This window comes from Scomber scombrus, chromosome 9, assembly GCF_963691925.1.
Source record: "Scomber scombrus chromosome 9, fScoSco1.1, whole genome shotgun sequence".
Taxonomy (NCBI): domain Eukaryota; kingdom Metazoa; phylum Chordata; class Actinopteri; order Scombriformes; family Scombridae; genus Scomber; species Scomber scombrus.
The window spans coordinates 16,972,132-16,990,808 of record NC_084978.1 but is presented as its reverse complement, the minus strand read 5'-3'; the positions used below and the strand labels follow the sequence as shown (position 1 = coordinate 16,990,808).

The 18,677-nt window shown below is 39.8% G+C and overlaps 1 protein-coding gene across 1 annotated transcript in view; it reads right to left on the bottom strand.

Moving 5' to 3' along the window:
* Positions 1-11,409: 11,409 nt before the first annotated feature.
* The window catches only part of LOC133986217 (dedicator of cytokinesis protein 2-like), a 99,132-nt gene continuing 91,864 nt past the window's right edge, over positions 11,410-18,677 (bottom strand). The window contains exons 38-51 of the mRNA XM_062426026.1: positions 18,509-18,598; positions 17,860-17,964; positions 17,130-17,271; positions 16,685-16,766; positions 16,446-16,530; positions 15,958-16,044; positions 15,522-15,698; positions 14,738-14,821; positions 14,456-14,593; positions 13,804-13,931; positions 13,376-13,583; positions 13,113-13,218; positions 12,261-12,409; positions 11,410-11,714 (exon numbers count right to left, since the gene is read on the bottom strand). Of these exons, the coding sequence (XP_062282010.1) occupies positions 11,652-11,714; positions 12,261-12,409; positions 13,113-13,218; positions 13,376-13,583; positions 13,804-13,931; positions 14,456-14,593; positions 14,738-14,821; positions 15,522-15,698; positions 15,958-16,044; positions 16,446-16,530; positions 16,685-16,766; positions 17,130-17,271; positions 17,860-17,964; positions 18,509-18,598 (1,644 nt within the window). The 3' untranslated portion in view covers positions 11,410-11,651. The remainder of the gene's footprint in view (positions 11,715-12,260; positions 12,410-13,112; positions 13,219-13,375; positions 13,584-13,803; positions 13,932-14,455; positions 14,594-14,737; positions 14,822-15,521; positions 15,699-15,957; positions 16,045-16,445; positions 16,531-16,684; positions 16,767-17,129; positions 17,272-17,859; positions 17,965-18,508; positions 18,599-18,677) is intronic.

The following is an 18,677-nucleotide window of genomic DNA, read 5'->3' as shown; positions in this document are numbered from 1 at the left end:
GGCTGGACCTGCGGCTGAGGTCATGCATCATTATAAAAAGCTCACTGTGGCTTAACAGTCATTTGGCAGCATTGCTAATTTGTTTGAGCAAGTGGAGCCATCAGACACAGTGAGTGTCCAGTTTAGCTCCCTCCTGAGTTTTCTGCGGACCTTGTGGCTTACCTCAGCTTGTCACATCATTTCTGTAGCTAGTGTTTTTTTAAATTATATTACTTCATGCTCGCATGTCTCACATAAGTTACAGATAGTGAAATGGTAGCCTACAATGAGGAAGCCACTGATATTAAATGATAGGTTCACAATGTTTGAAGTCTGGTCTTAAAACAATAGTCACACACACACACACACACACACACACACACACACACACACACACACACACACACACACACACACACACACACACACACACACACACAGTTTTATGAAGCTCACAGGCTTAAACGAAATAATTTAAGCTCAATCAGTGGCAGTTTTTACTTGATTCTAGCAAATTTCACTAAATTCCGAATATTTTGCTTATTTCCACAGGTTGCACTTTTTGCTGTGTATTTCTTTGTAATAGGTAAAACCATGACTCAGTCTTAAGTATTTTTCCACTCATGCCATACAGATTGAACAGTCTTTGTTCTTTTTGTTCTTCGTCTTCTTCCTTTTATCTCTCTGGTTGTCAGGTTTCAGTCTGGGAGATGAGAGATGATGGCTGTGCACTTGTGTCTTGATCTAAGGGAACAGGGAATGGTGACTGCACCTTTGTAATACACACATCACATCAAAGTGGCATATAGGCACACTGGAAAATGCAAGAAAGAACCATCTGGCCAGTGTTAAAAAAAATGAAAAAAATAAATGTAAAATATCTCAGTCAGCAGCTTTTCATTAATAATGCAAACAAAGCATTACTTCTATACAGTTGCAGTCAGGCCACGACAGCATGTGTGCTTGTATATTCGTACATTGGATGACATTGAGACAGAGCATGCTGATCTGTAAACTCCAGAGTAATTAATGAGCTCACTGTGCATCACAGGGACGTTAGAGGGAGGAGAGGAAGAAAGAGGGATGAGAAGAAGGAGGGGCGCCGATGAGAAAGCTGTGTTTAATTAGACTCATACAGAGGACTGGCTGTCCTGCGGGACCTGCCAGTCCTTCATAAAGTCTTACACCAATTATGTCTCTGCTGAGAGAGGAACATACAAATGGAGAGAGAGAACAGGAGGACAATGAAGGATGTGAAAGGAAAACTGATGATGCCCAAGTGACTGAGGTGGCGAAACACCTTTATTCCATTCACATCATCCCAGACTTTATTTTCTGTCATCATCACATTTGCAGATCCATAATGAATTCTCTGCTGTGGTTGTAACTTCCATGTCCTCCCAGTCATATTTTATTGCAAGCATTACAAATATAATTTTAATGTAGCAATAAGCTAAACAAACAACAGTTTAAAGTGACGATAAAATGTAAAACAGAGAGCCAGCAGGGCCCCAGAGAGGAATATACTCTGCAATGCACACAGTTCCAGGTTGTTAATTCTGAGTTAGGGTCTGTAATGCTCTGATACGGGAAGGGAAGAGCTCAGACTCCATCTGGCAGCCAAGCACTCACAGATGGAGGGTTGTCTCTTAGGCTCTGGGACTGTTACTCCTGGATCAGGATGTCCTGGAGCCTTTTCAAAAGGGGTGACCTTAACCCCAATTTATGACACACACACACACACACACACACACATCTAGTTTTTGATTGGTGTCACAGCCTAAATCAGGCTATCCTGTCTGTTTATCATTCTATGTTTCTCAATATTCCCTTTATGTCCTAGTTTGACAGATGACATGGAGGGGATAAACGACATAGGAACGAAATAAACATGATACGTTATAGGAAAAGTAAAGACAAATAAAAAGGAAGTACACAAGAAGGGCAGGGAGATATAAGGAGGATGTAAGGAAAGATGTTAAAGGGCATGTGAAGCAGGAAGATAAAAATTAAGGAAGGAAAAAAAGAAAAGACAAAAACATAGAAGAATGAGAAGGTTAGATGGAAAGATGAGCATCTCAGAGAAGCAGGGGAGCAAAAAGAAACACAAAGAAGGAATGAAGGTGGTGGAAGGAAAGAAAGAAGTGAGTTGAGCAAGGTGTCTGGAGGGAAAGACACTAAGAAAGAAAGTAAAAATGGAAGAAGGAAGCTAAGGAAACAGAAGGGTTAAGAGAGAACAACTCTTTCTCTTGGTCTTTCCAGTTCACTACTGACAGACATGTTGTGAGCTGCTGCAACAGATTGGCATCACAGTCCATCACCAAGGGAGACAGTGGCCACTCTGCGTGACTGATAACACAAACACGCTGTTGCTAACAGACACACACAAATACACACATGGATGCATACGGACTTGTGGCCTACATGGAGACACACACACTAACACACACACACACGCACACACACACATACACACACACACACACACACACACACACACACACACACACACACACACACACACACACACACACACACACACACACACACACACACATATGTGCAAGAAGTTTACAAGCACTTGCCCTTTGAAAAGAAAAAGGCAAGGAGAATGTAGGAGAGCAAGAGTGCAGCAGAGAGTGGAGAACAGCAGGAAGCAAAGGAGAACGGGAGGTGACAGAGGGCGGTTACCTTGGCAACCAGGCCTCTGGTGACAACTGCCTAATCAGTGGGCGGACAGTCAGATACCTAGGGTGATTCCCCAGAGATGTATGCTTTCCCCATGGCATCACTGGAACTATGGTACATTAATGTCCAAAATGTGACTTTTAACACATTTCCTAAAAAAGAAGTTGGATACTGTACAATTTGTTTCACTGAAACTCCAACACAGTGTTAATTGGTCATTTACATACAATAAATGGTGTAAGCTGGACTTTTGGTTTAACATTAGATACATGCACTTACAATTCAGTTTATTCCTATAATATAATATAATAAAAGAGGCTTCACTGCAATGAACTAAGTATTTTAAAGTTGGTCCAAGATTGGTAACTGGATGCTGGAAATGTGTCCATCCATTAAAGGATTCTCTTTGTGTAAATCATAACTGCACCAGCTGGGTTTGGAGGACACATATGGACAGGGCTTGCAGCCATGGTGAACATTTCCCCTGATAGAGGGTTGGAACAGAGGTCAGGACCCTGGGTGACAGGCAATTTGCAATATAAACATCATCAAGATCCCCCACTGGTGGAGTCAATACTGACACGGTTAGTTAACACCAGATCATGCATATCCATCAAGGAAATGCAATTGTACATGTTATTTATTGTACATATAACACAAGATATTTTAAATGAATGTATGAAGGGAAAAACTAAACGTTCAAGGTTTTGATCCAAATGGCATCGACAAACTCTCATCTATAAATTGGTTTTCCTTCCACTGTTTTTAATCAAAATGTAATCTTAGTCCAACGGTCTCGACACAAAGCAACCCACTGGCTATTTCTTTCATCCACCCACAGATAATATCCTCTCCTTTTAGTCTCCCTCCATCTTTGTCTCTCTCCATTTCCTTCTGTCTGCAGCCATTGTGTCTCTGGCACACAGACTGCCATTAGGCCAAGGATATATCTGATCACACACACACACACACACACACACACACACACACACACACACACACACACACACACACACACACACACACACACACGTGTAGCACTGCACATTGCATCAGCTAGCTCACATAGAGTAAGTGGCTGTCACCTATTAGAATCTAATAGGTGTTCACCATCTAATAATTAGATGGTGAATTTAAGATGTCAATTTCACTCATCATTCTCTGCTGCTGCTCTCCCTGCTGCTACCTGTTAATGTCATGCCTGTTAGTCTCACTTTTATAAAGCGTGCTGCAGGGTAACATGGATCCCACCCACCAAACTTTCATTCCAGCCCCTGGTGATGGTGCACTGGCCTTACAGCTCCTGTCTGGTAGAAATTGAATGTCTGATTTTGTGTACATGAAGTGTTACAGCTCTGTCAGGTCTTAGTTATGAAAATATGCCACAATACAACCCTGCACCAATTTATTTTTCTAATGAGATTCTGTGAATTATTCTGTCTCATGCTTGTATGTGCATACACATGCCTGCCTTTGTAAAGCACTTTGGTGCACAATCTGTTTGTTCTGGTTGTTTTTTAAGTGATGTATAAATAAAATAGACTTGTTTGTGCGTGGCTCAGGGTGGTGTGTAAGGATTGCGTGTGTGTGTGTGTGTGTGTGTTTCATGTAAAGTACTTCGTGTTACATTGCATTTGTATGATAAGTGCTATACAAATAAAATCTGATAAAGTCTGATTTTCCACTCTGCCACTCTGCAGTATTTCTTGAGTTTAGTATAAATGGATTAATTCTTGCTTTGAAGTTGCAACTTGTATATTCACAGCTAAACCTAAAGACCCCATCCCACACTGAAAAATCAAGAATCTATGAATATGCAAATTTCAAAGGTTTAACATCTGGATGCATGATGCCTCGTATTTCACTCTTAAATCCAATCTCAGTGTGTATGTACACTAAAGGATACAAGTTTCCATATCACACTTGTGTAAGTTGCATACTAGACCTCAATCATGCACATAGATTCATACCTTAAACTCAAATTTAATGTGAGGAAAGAGAAACTGCCCCCCTTCAGCAGATTTATCTGAAAACAGCCTTCTAGTATCAAACTCAGCATATACATCATTCAGCACAGTGAAGCTCAAACATCCACCTGAAGTAACAAAAAAAACAAACATTATTGACTGGAGGGGGACTGTACATTTTTTAAAGTATGAACCAAATAATAGTTTGGCTGTGGTTCTATTTCATGCTGTGTATGTTAGCCAGTGCATCTAAAATTCACAAACAGAGAGGGATATTTTTGAATTGAAGCTGCTGATTGTCACCTGGGGGAAAAGCTCACACAACAAGTTTGCAACATGCTGGGTACATTTACTGGAATGACTAAACTGAATACTGAACACCATGTGGATACCCTCTAGTCTTTGCAGAAGCCTCTGGTTTTTAGAAACACACAGTAGCATATTTCCTAAAATGTTGACATATCCCTTTAAATTCCATCTCTAAAACAGAGCTCACGTTTATTTTCCATGAATGCTTGATCAATACACAATATAAAGTTTGCCTCAAATCCTGATTGCTCACAGCTGCTTGGGCTCTAGTAGTGAATACACAACTTAAGGTGTTGAATCATGCCCTCTTTCTGCATACAGTACCAGGAGGAGTGTATGCTGGGTACACATACAAAGGTCAAAGTACCTGGTGTACAGGTGTGCGTTCCTGAATCGGCCTTTGTGTTGATTTCTCTTGCATTTGAGGGGTCTTTGATGATGAACTGTTGACCTTTTTTCTTCTTGGTCAACACATAGAAGATGTCATATAGCTACAATAGCCAAGTCAGATCCAGATATCAGTTGGTATGCATTTTGTCCCAATGTCTCCACTCACAGGAAACATGTGGGGTATTTGCTGATGATGTTAGTAGCTGCAGTATTGTTACACATACTTCATTGTAGTTTGTGTTTAACACTGTGTTTGATTCAGTTTTTGGGGTTTGCATTGATTTTTGCTGGCTTGAAATTACTACTTTGCAGGGAGCAATTCGAAACAGAACTTTACACCAAAGAAATCTATATTCTATTCTATTTCTTCTTGAATAATGTGGCTAGACTGTATGTGAAGAGAAAGACTCCCCTACATATGAAGCTGAAACTCAAGGTACACAAGTATGTCTGCCCCACTACAAAATATTTATTTAAAAACAAAATGATATTAAGTTATCAATAGGAAAGCAGATACATGGATGCCCTCAGTCATGTCAGCTGTCATTACAGTAATATTATGGTTAAACTATGCATTTAAATCTGTCTTTACTTCTAAAAATATTGATACATTCATGTCTTTCCTGTCTATTATCCAGTGACACACTCTGGTACCTTGTCATTTGCAGTTTTAGTCTTTTAGTCTGAGCCATGTGCTGCAGGATATTATGCAGTGTTTATTATGCATATACCTACGCCATCTTCATAAACCTGCAGGAACAGATTACATGTGTAACGTTAAACTCACATACATCCTGGTGAGAGATTCCAAAAAAGACGAGGATGTGAGCACACAGTCTGGTTTGATGAGGTGTCAGATTATGGATTACCAAAACTCACAGCAGCACTGTTCCACTTACTGCTCACCCATCAGCTGTTTGCGAAACCTGTCAGAGAGATGGAGAGAGTACCAAGAGTAGACTATCAGAGGGAGGACAAAATGGGATGGAAGGAGTGAGGAGAGGGATGAAGTGTTGGCAAGGTAAAAACCAGACAATTAGAAAGTGAAATGACTGTAGGAGAGTAGAGGTTGGCAGAGGGGAATGATGGGTGATTACTTGCACGTTATCAGCCCTGATTAACAGGGTTGTAGGCTATTCAGCAGCTTATGTTCCTGACACCTCAGCTTCCGCCAGCAACCACACTGGGTGAGCTCACTGCCAAGCACATTTCAACACTGTACTCTGTAGGCTGGAGCGGGAACTGTTAGTGCTTTGAAAACAAAACAAATTTTAAAAAATGAAGAAAACTGACTGGGAATTAAAATCATAAACATAAACTCACATTAAAGACTCTTCAGAATGACTCATCAGACACTCCAACTTTTTTCTGATTTTGAAATGACTGAAAACAATGGAGATACAAGTGGATGTAACAAGAAGTATTCTTTTTTTAAGCCACAACCAGGTCTACTGTTTCAATAACAATAACCAAAATTCAACACTGAAGCAAATGCAATAGCAGCTGTTTTGTTATAGTTAGCAGTTAATAATAAATGCAGGTCAGGTCACTGCCCAGGGTTACATTTTGTACATAATAAAAACTGACTCCATATTCCAATGCAAATCTAAGTCAGTCTGTTTAAGATCAACTCAACAAGTAATTAGTAAAAATCAGAAGTAGATAGCGTATAGGCTTTCTTTGCATACTCCTGCATATTGTGCTTTGTGCTGCAATGGATCTTGAGCTCTTTTTCACCCCCTGTATATTATAACCAGACACCGAGAACACATTATATGATGTGACAAATATTTATTGTGCCCCTTAATCCCAATTATCCTTTACTTACACACAAAGACATGCTGACAACTATAGTCTACTGGAATATATTTTTAGTTCTTGGCTGGAGCAAGGAGGAGGCATTTATCAAAACAGTGCTGACCAAAAGCATACTGCTGCAGAAACCTCTCCTTGAACATAAAGTTTAATCTGGGAACAGGAAAGCAATAACCTTAGACCTCCTTTTAACCTATTCCATTCAAGATGTGACTAAAAAGTGAGATGAGGCTCAACTGTATCCCCCCCCCACACACACACACCCCATTACAAAGCTTGTGCCACTGTCTGAAGCAGCACGTTATGGTAAATGGACTGCACTTATATAGCACTTTTCTAGTCTTCCAACCACTAACAGCGCCTTTATACTAAAATTCACAATGCAGGGTGCCAACCTGCTCATCAGGGGAGCTAACATTCACTCAAACATTCACATGCCGTTGGTGCAGCCATCGGGAGCAATTTTCAGGGTTCAGTATCTTGCCCAAAGACAATTTTACATGCTGACTGGAGGAGATAGAATTGGTAGAACTGCTTTACATCCTGAGCCACATCCGCTTTGGGAACTTTTAACTTATATCACATAATTATTTCTCCTGAGAGTATAGAGCGATGTATATGGGTTAAGGGATCAAATTGCATGACAAAGCCTGTGAACATTATCACCCAACTGTTTCATAGTTATGAGCTACCTTCCATGACTCTGCTGATTGGCAGCCATCTTGGCAGAAAAAGATGTTAGTTCGGAATGAAAATGTGCAGAAGTGTCCCTGCAGCTGTGACATGATGCTACAGCTGACACTTCCTGATGGCTACAGTCACAGGCAGAAGTGATAACTAGAGATTCACTGAGGTCTTTATTCCCACAGGGGCATTTGGCCTCTGCAATGTGAGAAAATACTGTCTGCACAGGAAAAAGCAGCTACTTCTCCTCTACTGCTCTAAAAGCAGACCACAATGAGTTATATATGTGTGTGTGTATATATATATATATATAAATATATGTATGTACACACACACACACACACACACACGTGTATATATATACATATATACACACACACACACACACACATATATACCTATATATACATATATATATGAATCCCATTCTAAGTTCAATAATGAATTGGTGCAAGTTTTTTTTCTCTTCAAAATCACAACAGGCATCCACTTCTAATTTTTAGGTCCCTTTAAAGCTTTAGATCAGTGTTTTACTGCCCCCTAGTGGACATGGAGCATTGCTACAACCCTAACTAGAAGATGTGGCTGACAGGAACCTGCTAGCTTCAGATCTACAGACTCAGTCATTATGGCACCATATTGGGTTTTCACTGCCACAATCTAATCAATCATGACAAGGCTTGCAAAGACATTTGAGTTGCTTATCTATAATATGCTTGAAATCAGCTGTAAATGAGCTTATCAACGCTGTGGTAGATACTAGTTCACTGTTTCATGTTACCACCTTCATTATTTTCCCATCAACTGCCCACAATGAATGTCATTATGATTTCTGACAGATTGGAGCTGCTCAGTCGTGTCCGTCACTCTCCAGTCAGTGCAGATACAGAGCAGAGCTGCACCAGCAGTGCAGATGTCAGGTCACAGCAGGGCTCTGTGCAGCTGTGCTCAGTTTCCAAGATACTGAAAAGTCCAAAGTGAGTTAATCTATGATTGACTAACCCTTTACTGCATTCTTAATAAATTAAAGGGCTTTTTCATGTTCAGCCATGCATTCATTATGTATCCCCTGAGAATAATGTTTCAGAAAACTTCAAACAAATGCATTTTTGTGTGTTTGTTTGATTAATTCCTCTTTGTATGAAGTTCAAGTCCTTGAAAACAGTGCCTTATCTTCCACTATATCATACATATATCTTTAGTAACATATTGACATCACAGTGTTTAACTTAATCATGTTTGGTAGGAGACCCATTGATGTATAAATTCAGGCTTTAACTACAATCAGAGGTTTTACAACAAAATCCTGCTGAGTAAAATGAAGCAACAAAGGTCTTTTTATATGGATCAACTTAAGTACAGCAGTCAGGGAAAGACAAACATTTCAGTTTTTTGTTTACAGAAAACTCGTTTTTCTTTCTGTTGAGAAAAGTTAACCGTTACCATTTATTAAAAAATGTTGTACCTACAGGGGTTTTGTTAAAAGAAGAAATGTTTCTTTTGCTTTATAGAAAACTTTGAAATCAGCAGGTGTTACAACTCTTGCAAAAATGAAGAACCATTAATTTGCATATTATTAGTACAAGCTCTGAGGCTTCAGGATAAGACCCTTTAATACAGTTATAACACTGAAGGCACAAAGTATATGCATTACCAGTTTGTTTTAGTGGCATCTCACATAATAGACTTGGCAGAAATGAGTCTGACACGCCTTCAGAGGCTACAAGTAACACATACTTAAACTCAAGAGATGTATGTTTAGTTTCTGACTGTTATCAATCTGAAAACCAAAGAAGCCACAGAGCAGGCTCATTAACTTTGATGAGTGATGAGTAAAGCCAAGAGCCATTTATAATTAGTCATATATTTGAGTAAATAGTCAAATAAATCTTTTTTAATGCAATGCCTCCAAATTCTCCACTGCTCAAACAAGATTTTATCGCTCAGCATTTTGGTATATTTACAAACTTCCCTGTACAGTCTTGGTATTGGATGGGAATCAATCTGTCGATCAGCCGAGCGGTGCAGCTCCTTCATTCCCAGTAAGATTTACAGCATATCATTTAAGTTAGCTACCAACCCAATCCACCATCCTTTTATGCAGAAGTGAGATAGATGTCTGTGGGTTGAACTCACTTGGTGGTCACGGGGCAATGGTTTAATCAGAGGATCCACACTCCAGACTGAAGGATTGCAGTACAGGACTTTGCATGGGTTTTGAAAGGCTTATCTACAACTTTAAATTGGCTGTGGAGAAACCTGGTGGTCAATGTGGCACCAGACAATGGTGTTATTAGAAAAGGAGAGGAGAAATGTGTTCCATTGCTCTTAATCACCTTTTGACTGTCTGCACACCCACAGTACAGAGCACTGAGAAAACCATGGAGAGAATAAAGTCACCACTGGGCAAAAATGAGATTTTCATTCACATCTACGAATCATTAAAACCGTCTAATTTCATACTATATTTTCTAAAGTAATGACCTTTGACCAATGTCATGGATACATTAACTCCTCTTATTGATTCCATTGGCATCTAATTTATATTCATCTTATGCTGCAGCTTGTCTGCTCTTTTAACACTTAAATCTTAATATCTAAATGTCACTAAAGTCAATGAAGAAAGTAAGACTGCCCACATCACTATCTAACAGGCCTTCATATACTCAGAGTGAATGTTACATAAATGCAGAATAATCCCACATGGATTTGCAGGAGATCATCTGTTAGAGAATCCAAAACTAAGGCTCCACTACAAGCTTGAATGTTGCAACGCTTATCCTCCCCAGAGAAGTTTATTTTATACAAAAAGAGCTAAGTTATTAACATGATATACCTCTTTTGTTTAAACCAAACAAAAGTAGACATGTAAAAGGACAAGTTGTGTTTTTTTCAGCAGGTTACATGTTACAAGTACTTATTATTAGTAATGACCATTCTGATTTTGTAGTATTTGCTATTCCTTGCTATGTATTTATTGGATTTTGTTGTATCAAATTGGCTTGGTGGGGCAGTGAGCAGTGTCAAATTTCTGGGGTCGAACCTACTGGCCAGCTAGGGCCTTTCAGTGTCTGCATGTTCTCTCCATCCCTGAATGGGTGTTCTCTGGGTACTCTACCTTCTTCTCAGACTGAAAACATGCAGGTTAGGTTAATTGGTGACTCTAAAATTGCCCATAGGTGTGAATGTGAGTGTGAAAGGTTGTTTGTCTCTATACTATAGTTTAACCCTGTGATTGAATGGAAACCTGTCATCTGAGATTGTCTCCAGCTCCCCTGCAACCCCATAGAAGATAAGCAGTAAAGAAAATGGATGGATGGATGCTTGTTTGTTGTATCAGTGCCAAGGCTTTTTGGCACCATGCTCCTGTTGAAAGTCCCTTGAGAGGACACTGTAACCTTTCTGCTTTATCAAATAACTGTTTTCCCATTCATGCAAGTCAGTCACAACAATGCTGAAAACTGTATAACAAGAAGCTTTTCAATCAAGCCCGTTGGCTTCAAATTGATTGAAAAGCTGTAAGATGGCATTTAGCCTCATTGGGAATCATTTAAATTACCAGGAAAAAAGGTCATGCAACAAAAATAGCCTTTATTGATAAGTAAATCAATTATATTAAGGCAACAGCAATACTGAGACTGACAGGCAGTGTGTGTGTGTGTGTGTGTTTGTGTGTATGTGTGTGTGTGTTTGTGAATGAGTAAGTGAGAGAGTGAGTAACGGCATAAATTTGGTTTTGGCTTAAGGTTTATGTGAACCTGTTTGTAAAAAAAATGCATATAAATCAGTAAAGGAAATGAGAGATTAAAATGATGGATTTTAGAAATGACTGTCACTGTCTTTGGCAGGATCACTGGGCTTCACATCCTCTGTTTTGGAGCTCTGTTGAAACAAACAAAAATGCATATTGTAAGATATAAAGTGTATCTTTGTTAGGGGTAAGAAAATGACTTCAGATATGTTCATGATGTTCACCTGGACAATTGTGGTGGTGTAAATATATATAATACAATACATATAAATATATTTTGATCATATACATTTAGACATTGCTTATATTATTTTTTTGACAAAAGTTAGATGAGAAGATTGATACTATACTACTGTCATATTTGTAAATTCATTACAAAGCTACAACCTAGACATGGTTAGCTTAGCTTAAAGACTAAAAGGAGGGGGAAAAAGCTATCATGGCTCTTTCTGTAGGTAAAAAAAATCCAGCAATTACCAGTAAGGATATAACATGTTAATTAGTTATCTTAACTTTCCTCTGGCTGTTGCTTAGCGTACAGATGTGAGAATGGTATCAGTCTTCTCATCTAACCAATAACCAAACTGTCAAACTATTCCTTTAACGGTAGCATTCATTCATGTCAACCATATGTTTCTCTATAATATTGCATTAAATGTGTTGGTCTTTTGCCCTACCTTGGATTTGAAGAGGAGGTTGATGACGCCCTTTGAGCGTCTGTCTGCCGTCCGATCAGAGGTCCCACAGACAGACATGCTTTTACTGTCCCTCCTGGCTCTGGAGGAGTCCACCTCCTCTGCTCCCCCCACCACTGCCAAGGAAAGACCTACATCCAGGGAGACCATAGAGGATTTACTGTTTGCAACTCACTGATTATCCTGTTACAACAGAATATCTACCTCTTCCTGCAGCCAGACAATTTTTTTCTGAGTAATTGTGTTCTCACAGCTGTTCTTCTGATGAACTGTGTGCTCTGTCAATACTGGAAGCACTCTGTGTATGTTCAGTAAGGCAGTACAGCCTGTAGTCAGCGGTGCTAATCAGAGTTAGTGTTTTAACACCACAGTCAATGCTGGCTCAGCTGTTCCAACATGGCAGGAGGCCAGTGAAACGTCAGTGAATTGTGGTCTGATGCACTATTTTGAGGTGCAAGGTTGTGTAACTGAAACAATGAAATATAAATCAGATGAAACTGCTGCCCACTTCTGAAAAAACTACAACCAGCATGACTGAGTCACTTATTTGCCACCTTAAATGAAAGTCTGTGTTAGTTCAGGCTACTACTGCATCACTCCCCAGCTTACAGATTTTTTTTCTTCATACACTACACCTCAGAGTCATATTCCTGTCATGACCTTGTTTGTGTACCTTTGCATGCAGCTAAAAAAACAAAACCCACAGTACTTCCTCACAGGACATGACTTTGTATTTTTCACACTGGGTCTTGGGTTATAGGTGTACCTAAATAACTCTAGGAATGAGTGTTTTGGTAGCGGCACTGTGTGGATTGATGTGTGTGTGTTTGTCACCTGTGATGGCAGGCAGGGATCTGGAGTTTGCACTGGTCAGCGAGACGTTTCCTTCATTAGTGTCTGCCAGGTTTGTGTCACTGCGGAACTCCTGTTTCTTGGACAGCTAGAGGGAGACAGAGATCACACAAAACTCAACAACAACTCAACATCCCTAACCATGCTGTCTGTGTGACAAGGGCCACACACACCACTGACTTCTAACCCTAACCACCCCATTTCTCATGCCTAAACCTAACCCTTCCACTTATGCTCATTCTCACCCGTTTGCAGTCCAGCGTACTTGTCCTCTCTCTCTCCTCTGAGATGAAGATCATGCTGCTCCTCTTCTTCTTTTTCTTACTTTTCCTCAGCTTGACCTCTGCATCTCCCACAGTCATCACCCCCTCCTCCACTGTGGTTATGCTCACACTGCCACTGGAGCGCTGCAGGGTGGAGGTCCAAGACACTGGTGACTCAGGGGGGAGGTCCCTGAGAGTAGGGAGGGTGGGAGGAGAAAATGAATAGGCAGAATAATGATTGTTGTCTTAGAAAAAAAAAATCATGACTTATGCATCTTTACAGTTTGAAATGAGACCTTGACCTTGTGTCTAATTAAGATGAATTGGTGATGATTTATGTATGTTTATGTTATAGCGCTATGATTAATCTTGTAATCTGTTTCTATAACTATCTGTTATCTGTATGCTACCTGTCTGCATAGAGCTTGGTTGGAGTCCCACATTCAGATCCTTGCAAAGAGGAAATCGAAATGATAGACTGACGAATGGAGCGAAGCATGGATCGAGGACGAGTGGACTTCCTCTCATCCATGTCAGGCTGAAGAGAGAAAGATTGAGAAAGAGTTGGTCAATACGTAGATAAAAAAAAAAAAGGAAAAGTGTTACAGCGGTTGTGCTGTTTTTAGACAATGAAACATGGCAACAGTCCATGCTAGAAAAGCAAAAGCAAGTGAAATCTCTCTTAAAAACAGTGTATCATAACTCCTACTCATCATTAGTTTAATATCTCCTTAAGGGTTTAGGCAATTTACAAGTTAATGACCATATTTAGCCCCAGTCAGACCATCCCGGCCCTGTTCTGGGTGTGCAGATATTTAAAGGTACAAATCCAATATCAACGATTTTCTCAGAGGCTTTTGTGAGTACTTTGATCTTTAAAACTCGCCTGGGTCAGCTCATTTGTAGCTTAATTAAGCCAACTCTACTACAGTAGCTGTATATAGCCTAGCAGAGAGGAACATGTTTTGGATTACAGAAAAACACCATGTTTTGTTAAAAAAGTATTTTATTTCCCAGATTACTCTCTTCTTCATCCCTCATCCTTTTTTTCCCAGTTCTTACCAGCTCTCTCACTCCATACTCCTTCTCCACCTTCTTCTTGAGCTGTTTGAAGCACTCTTCCATGCGCTCATGGAATGGACGCAGATCATCTGTCACTCTCTTGCCGTGGAGGGAGATTCCTCCACCCAGTAATGGAATCTATAAATACAAATGTTAGAGGGTTTTGTGTTCATTTCAGTCTCAGAGAGTGTCAGAAAATGAATGCAAATCAACAGAACTTTCACATAAAAGTATAAGAGGTGTTATGAATGTGCAGGGATTCAACAAATGTGTGTTTGGTACCTGCCATGCGATGAGATCTTTAATGCGCAGCAGTTTATCTCGGTCCTCTGGGTGCTGCTGGTTGTACTCGTCAGTAAAGAACGCCTAATACCAGAAATAATAAAAACTCATTTAATGATGGCTAAATGTTTCACTTGCTCAGGCAATTTGTAAATTAATGACTGACTTCTTCATCTACATGTGTGCTTCCTAAGCACACTAATTTCGTCCTATGTGGGATATTAGAACACTGAATGGTGTTATTTGAAGTTATGAAGAAATCAGACTCTAATAGATTGATTGCATTTGATGTCATTAAGACAGCAAAATTAGCTTCAGATCGTATTCATAGCTTCAGGTGGGAAACTTGATATTAAATGTATTCAAGACAATTTATCAAGAGAGATGAGTTGCACATTGACACAGACTCTTCACAGTAACATTTGGAAACAGAACTGAGGTGGTGAATGTTTGTCATGATGCCTTTTATAATTCTACACACACAGTCACCTCCTCTTTGTTATAACAAAGGCCACTGAGAGAAAAAACAAATCAAAGTGCAATGAATATGATGATTTTCTAAAACTCTATAGGACCCCTACTTAGTCCTGATGACACGTTTATTATAAAGAATCATTCTCAACTATTTAACTTATGATTAGTAACTTAATTATATAATTCATTAGATCTTTAAATCAGTAGTGCAAAGGTCATTCATTGACCCATACAAGGGTATCTGCAGGGGGGTTATAGATTAGATGGATTGGGGAGGGTTTGATTCAACAGCTGATCCATGACAGTTTACCTTTTCATACTTGGCAAAGCCACCCATGACAGCAGGGTCCACAATGCCATTGAGCAGCATTGAGAGAGGGTTGATTGGAAGGCTCCAGTCGGCCTGGTATTGGTTAATCATGGTCAGAATTTTCTCATTTGTGGACTCCATGGTCTCAATAGCATTCTCCAGCGGAGACAAGGTAGTCTGGAGACGGAGGCCAGAAGCGGCACAAACGGAGAGAAGGAGGACAGAAATTAAAGAGTGAGCAAAGAGGGGATAGATCATGAAGTAAGGGTGGGGAGGGTTTGAGGGATAGGTGTAACAGAAAAATAATAAAAAATAAAGGACATAGTATTCAATCAGTGGTGGTGAAATGTGATACATGTTACACTGAAGGTAATAGCTTACAGCAAACATACAGGTCAAGTAAAAAATGGAGTAAAATATGCCCCTGCAGACTTACATGTTTCATATCAGTGGCCTCAAACCAGCGCAGGATCCCTGGCAGTTTGTACACAGTGGTGAAGGTTGTGCGTTCGATCCACATAGACTGACATGGAGAGATGTAGGGGAGAAAAACAAGGCAAGCAGTGACATGAATCTATGACACTTGTGAATAATGTGATACTATATTGTGTATTAAACTCTGGTACTCTCACCAGGCACTTATTGCACAATCTAAAATCTAATATCACTCTAAAGTAATACCTGATGTCGCATAACAAGTGCTCATCTGAAACCTTAAGCATAATATTATGTCTTATCATATTCTACACTCTGCTCTTGGATGAAAACCTATTATTTTACAGAACAGGAACTCATTTTTTCATGAGCCTTATAACAATGTGATACACAGTGTACAAAAGCATCTAAAAGGCTCATCTAAAAGATAGTATAAAGACCAGAGTCCCTATGGTCATAAATCTTTTCATTTTAAAAAGAGTAACTCACAACAAACTCATTATTTGGGTCCACGGGTCCTTTCCTCACAGGTCTGGAATAGTGAAACCGCTGCACGTAGTTGGACTTGTAGAAGCTACATTGTGTTAGAAGAGGGGGAAGGAGGTAAATGTCAAACAAGGTAAAGAGCGATAAAATAAAATAAATCATAACAAAAGAGGGCTAAGTGTCACTGTTAAAATCATTTTACAGACAGTTCAAGAAAATAGGATCAGTTACACAGCACTGACTTGATAATCTGGTCAGGGACCGGTTTGTTCTTCAGGCGAGGAGGGATCTCGAGGACAGGCTGCACTGTGAAACACTGGATATCTGTTTTGGATAGCTCAGGAATAAAACATCACAACCGGTGACTGAGTGTACAAACTAATAATTGAGGGATGAATTTTTTTGTACTTTTTTGTTTTAAGATACAATATAAGAAAAAAACAACATTGCAATCTATCCCTACAAATGGGTTTTTGTATAAACAGATATATCTAAATCACATAGATCTGATGTCAAGAGGAAATTTCTGTTTTTATGACATTTTTGTTTTTTGGAAAACACCAGACTGAATTTTAAATAATTCACTTGTATGCTTTGTGTACACCATGTATGGCATTAACATTAATGTGTCTTTCCTGCTGCTCCTTTGTTTATTTTTGTGTGGGTTTTATGCTTCCTGAAGGATACACTGGAGTGGAGAGTTTCTGATATCGTCCCCTGGCATGGTGGTGGTGTTGAGGCGTACAGAGCTGGGGAACTGGCTCATCAGCTGGTTCTGGAAGTCCTCTCTGCGCTCATATTCCTTACCACGGTGGATAAACACCTTGTTCTGAAGCCATGGGAAATTAAATTGTGTTAATGATAATGAAAATGCACTTGTTTATCCTTTAATCTTCATGGGAAAAAATCTCTTTATTTTGACCTCATCCAGTAGAGCCTGTCCAGTAGTTACAGCATATTTTGCTCAAGGGGCAAAAAGGTGGGCCTGTGACTGGTCTAATCATCTACACTTTGCCCTGCTCCCCTAAAAACTGAGTCACTGACTTCATCATACTCCTTACGGCTGCAAATTTACCAAATCTAATGAATACAAGAGCTACAAACAACAGAATATTTTATGTCTGCAGTTTGTTGAAATCCCCAGATCCACAATGTTCCCAAAAGGTACTTCTGTACTAATTATCTAGCTGCTGTGTTTAGAAACTTGCCCACAGCTGTAATATTAAATATTTTGGCTTCAGTGCTGATAATGGAACAAAGTATTTTTGATCCTATTGTATAAGGAAAGAGAGTCACTGTTACTTTTGTGTATGGAGAGTGTGTGTGCTTCCAAATCTATGAAAAGTAACATTCATTGTAATAGTGATCATAGAGCTTGTAGACTCTACTCTCACCAAATAGAGACGTAAACACAAACCCTGAGGAATGGAGGGTAGCCCTGTCCGTAGTAGCCCACTGCAAAGTAGTCTGGCTTTGGCCTCAAGATCTTCATAATGTTCTCATAGAACTTTGCTTGTTTCTCCTGCAGAAAGACAAAGAGAGCAACAGACGATGTGTTCAGGCACTGTGTGTAGCCCTAGCAGCTGTATCAGTTTGGGTCAATGACAAAGCTACTCTAAGCAAAATGCTGGGCCTTTGAGGGTGATAGATGTATAACAAATTGAAGTGTGCGCCATCTAAGGGCAATGTCTGTCATTTATGTAACCACATAAATTCAGAATTAGCTGATACCAAGCATGTATTAATTATATGCTTTCCCATGCTCCATCCCACTCTTGACCCCCTGCAATTTGCATACAGCCCAAACAGAGCCACAGACGATGCCATTGGCCATTTCCTATTCACTGCCCTGTCCTACCTGGAAGGGAGGGACACTATGTAGGGATGCTGTTCGTGAACTACAGTTCAGCCTCAGGTGCAAAGAAATATGGCCTGAAGCACGCACGCACGCACGCACACACACTTTCTATATTGTCTTTTTTCACTGAGAGAAGAAAATACAGAGAAATTGTGAGTTCATGATTATCATGCAGAAGATACAGAGGTTTGAGTTTATCATGCCTTACCAGTCTCTTGCTGAGTAACTCGTAGTCAAAGATCTCGTTTTCGTACTGTTCAGCCAACTCCTTGCACAGAGTGATAGCCTCTTCCCACATCTAAACACACACACCAAGGAAAGAAACAGAAGTGTCTTTCATTTCACCATCTGCTAATAAATCGGCAGCAGCTGTTGTG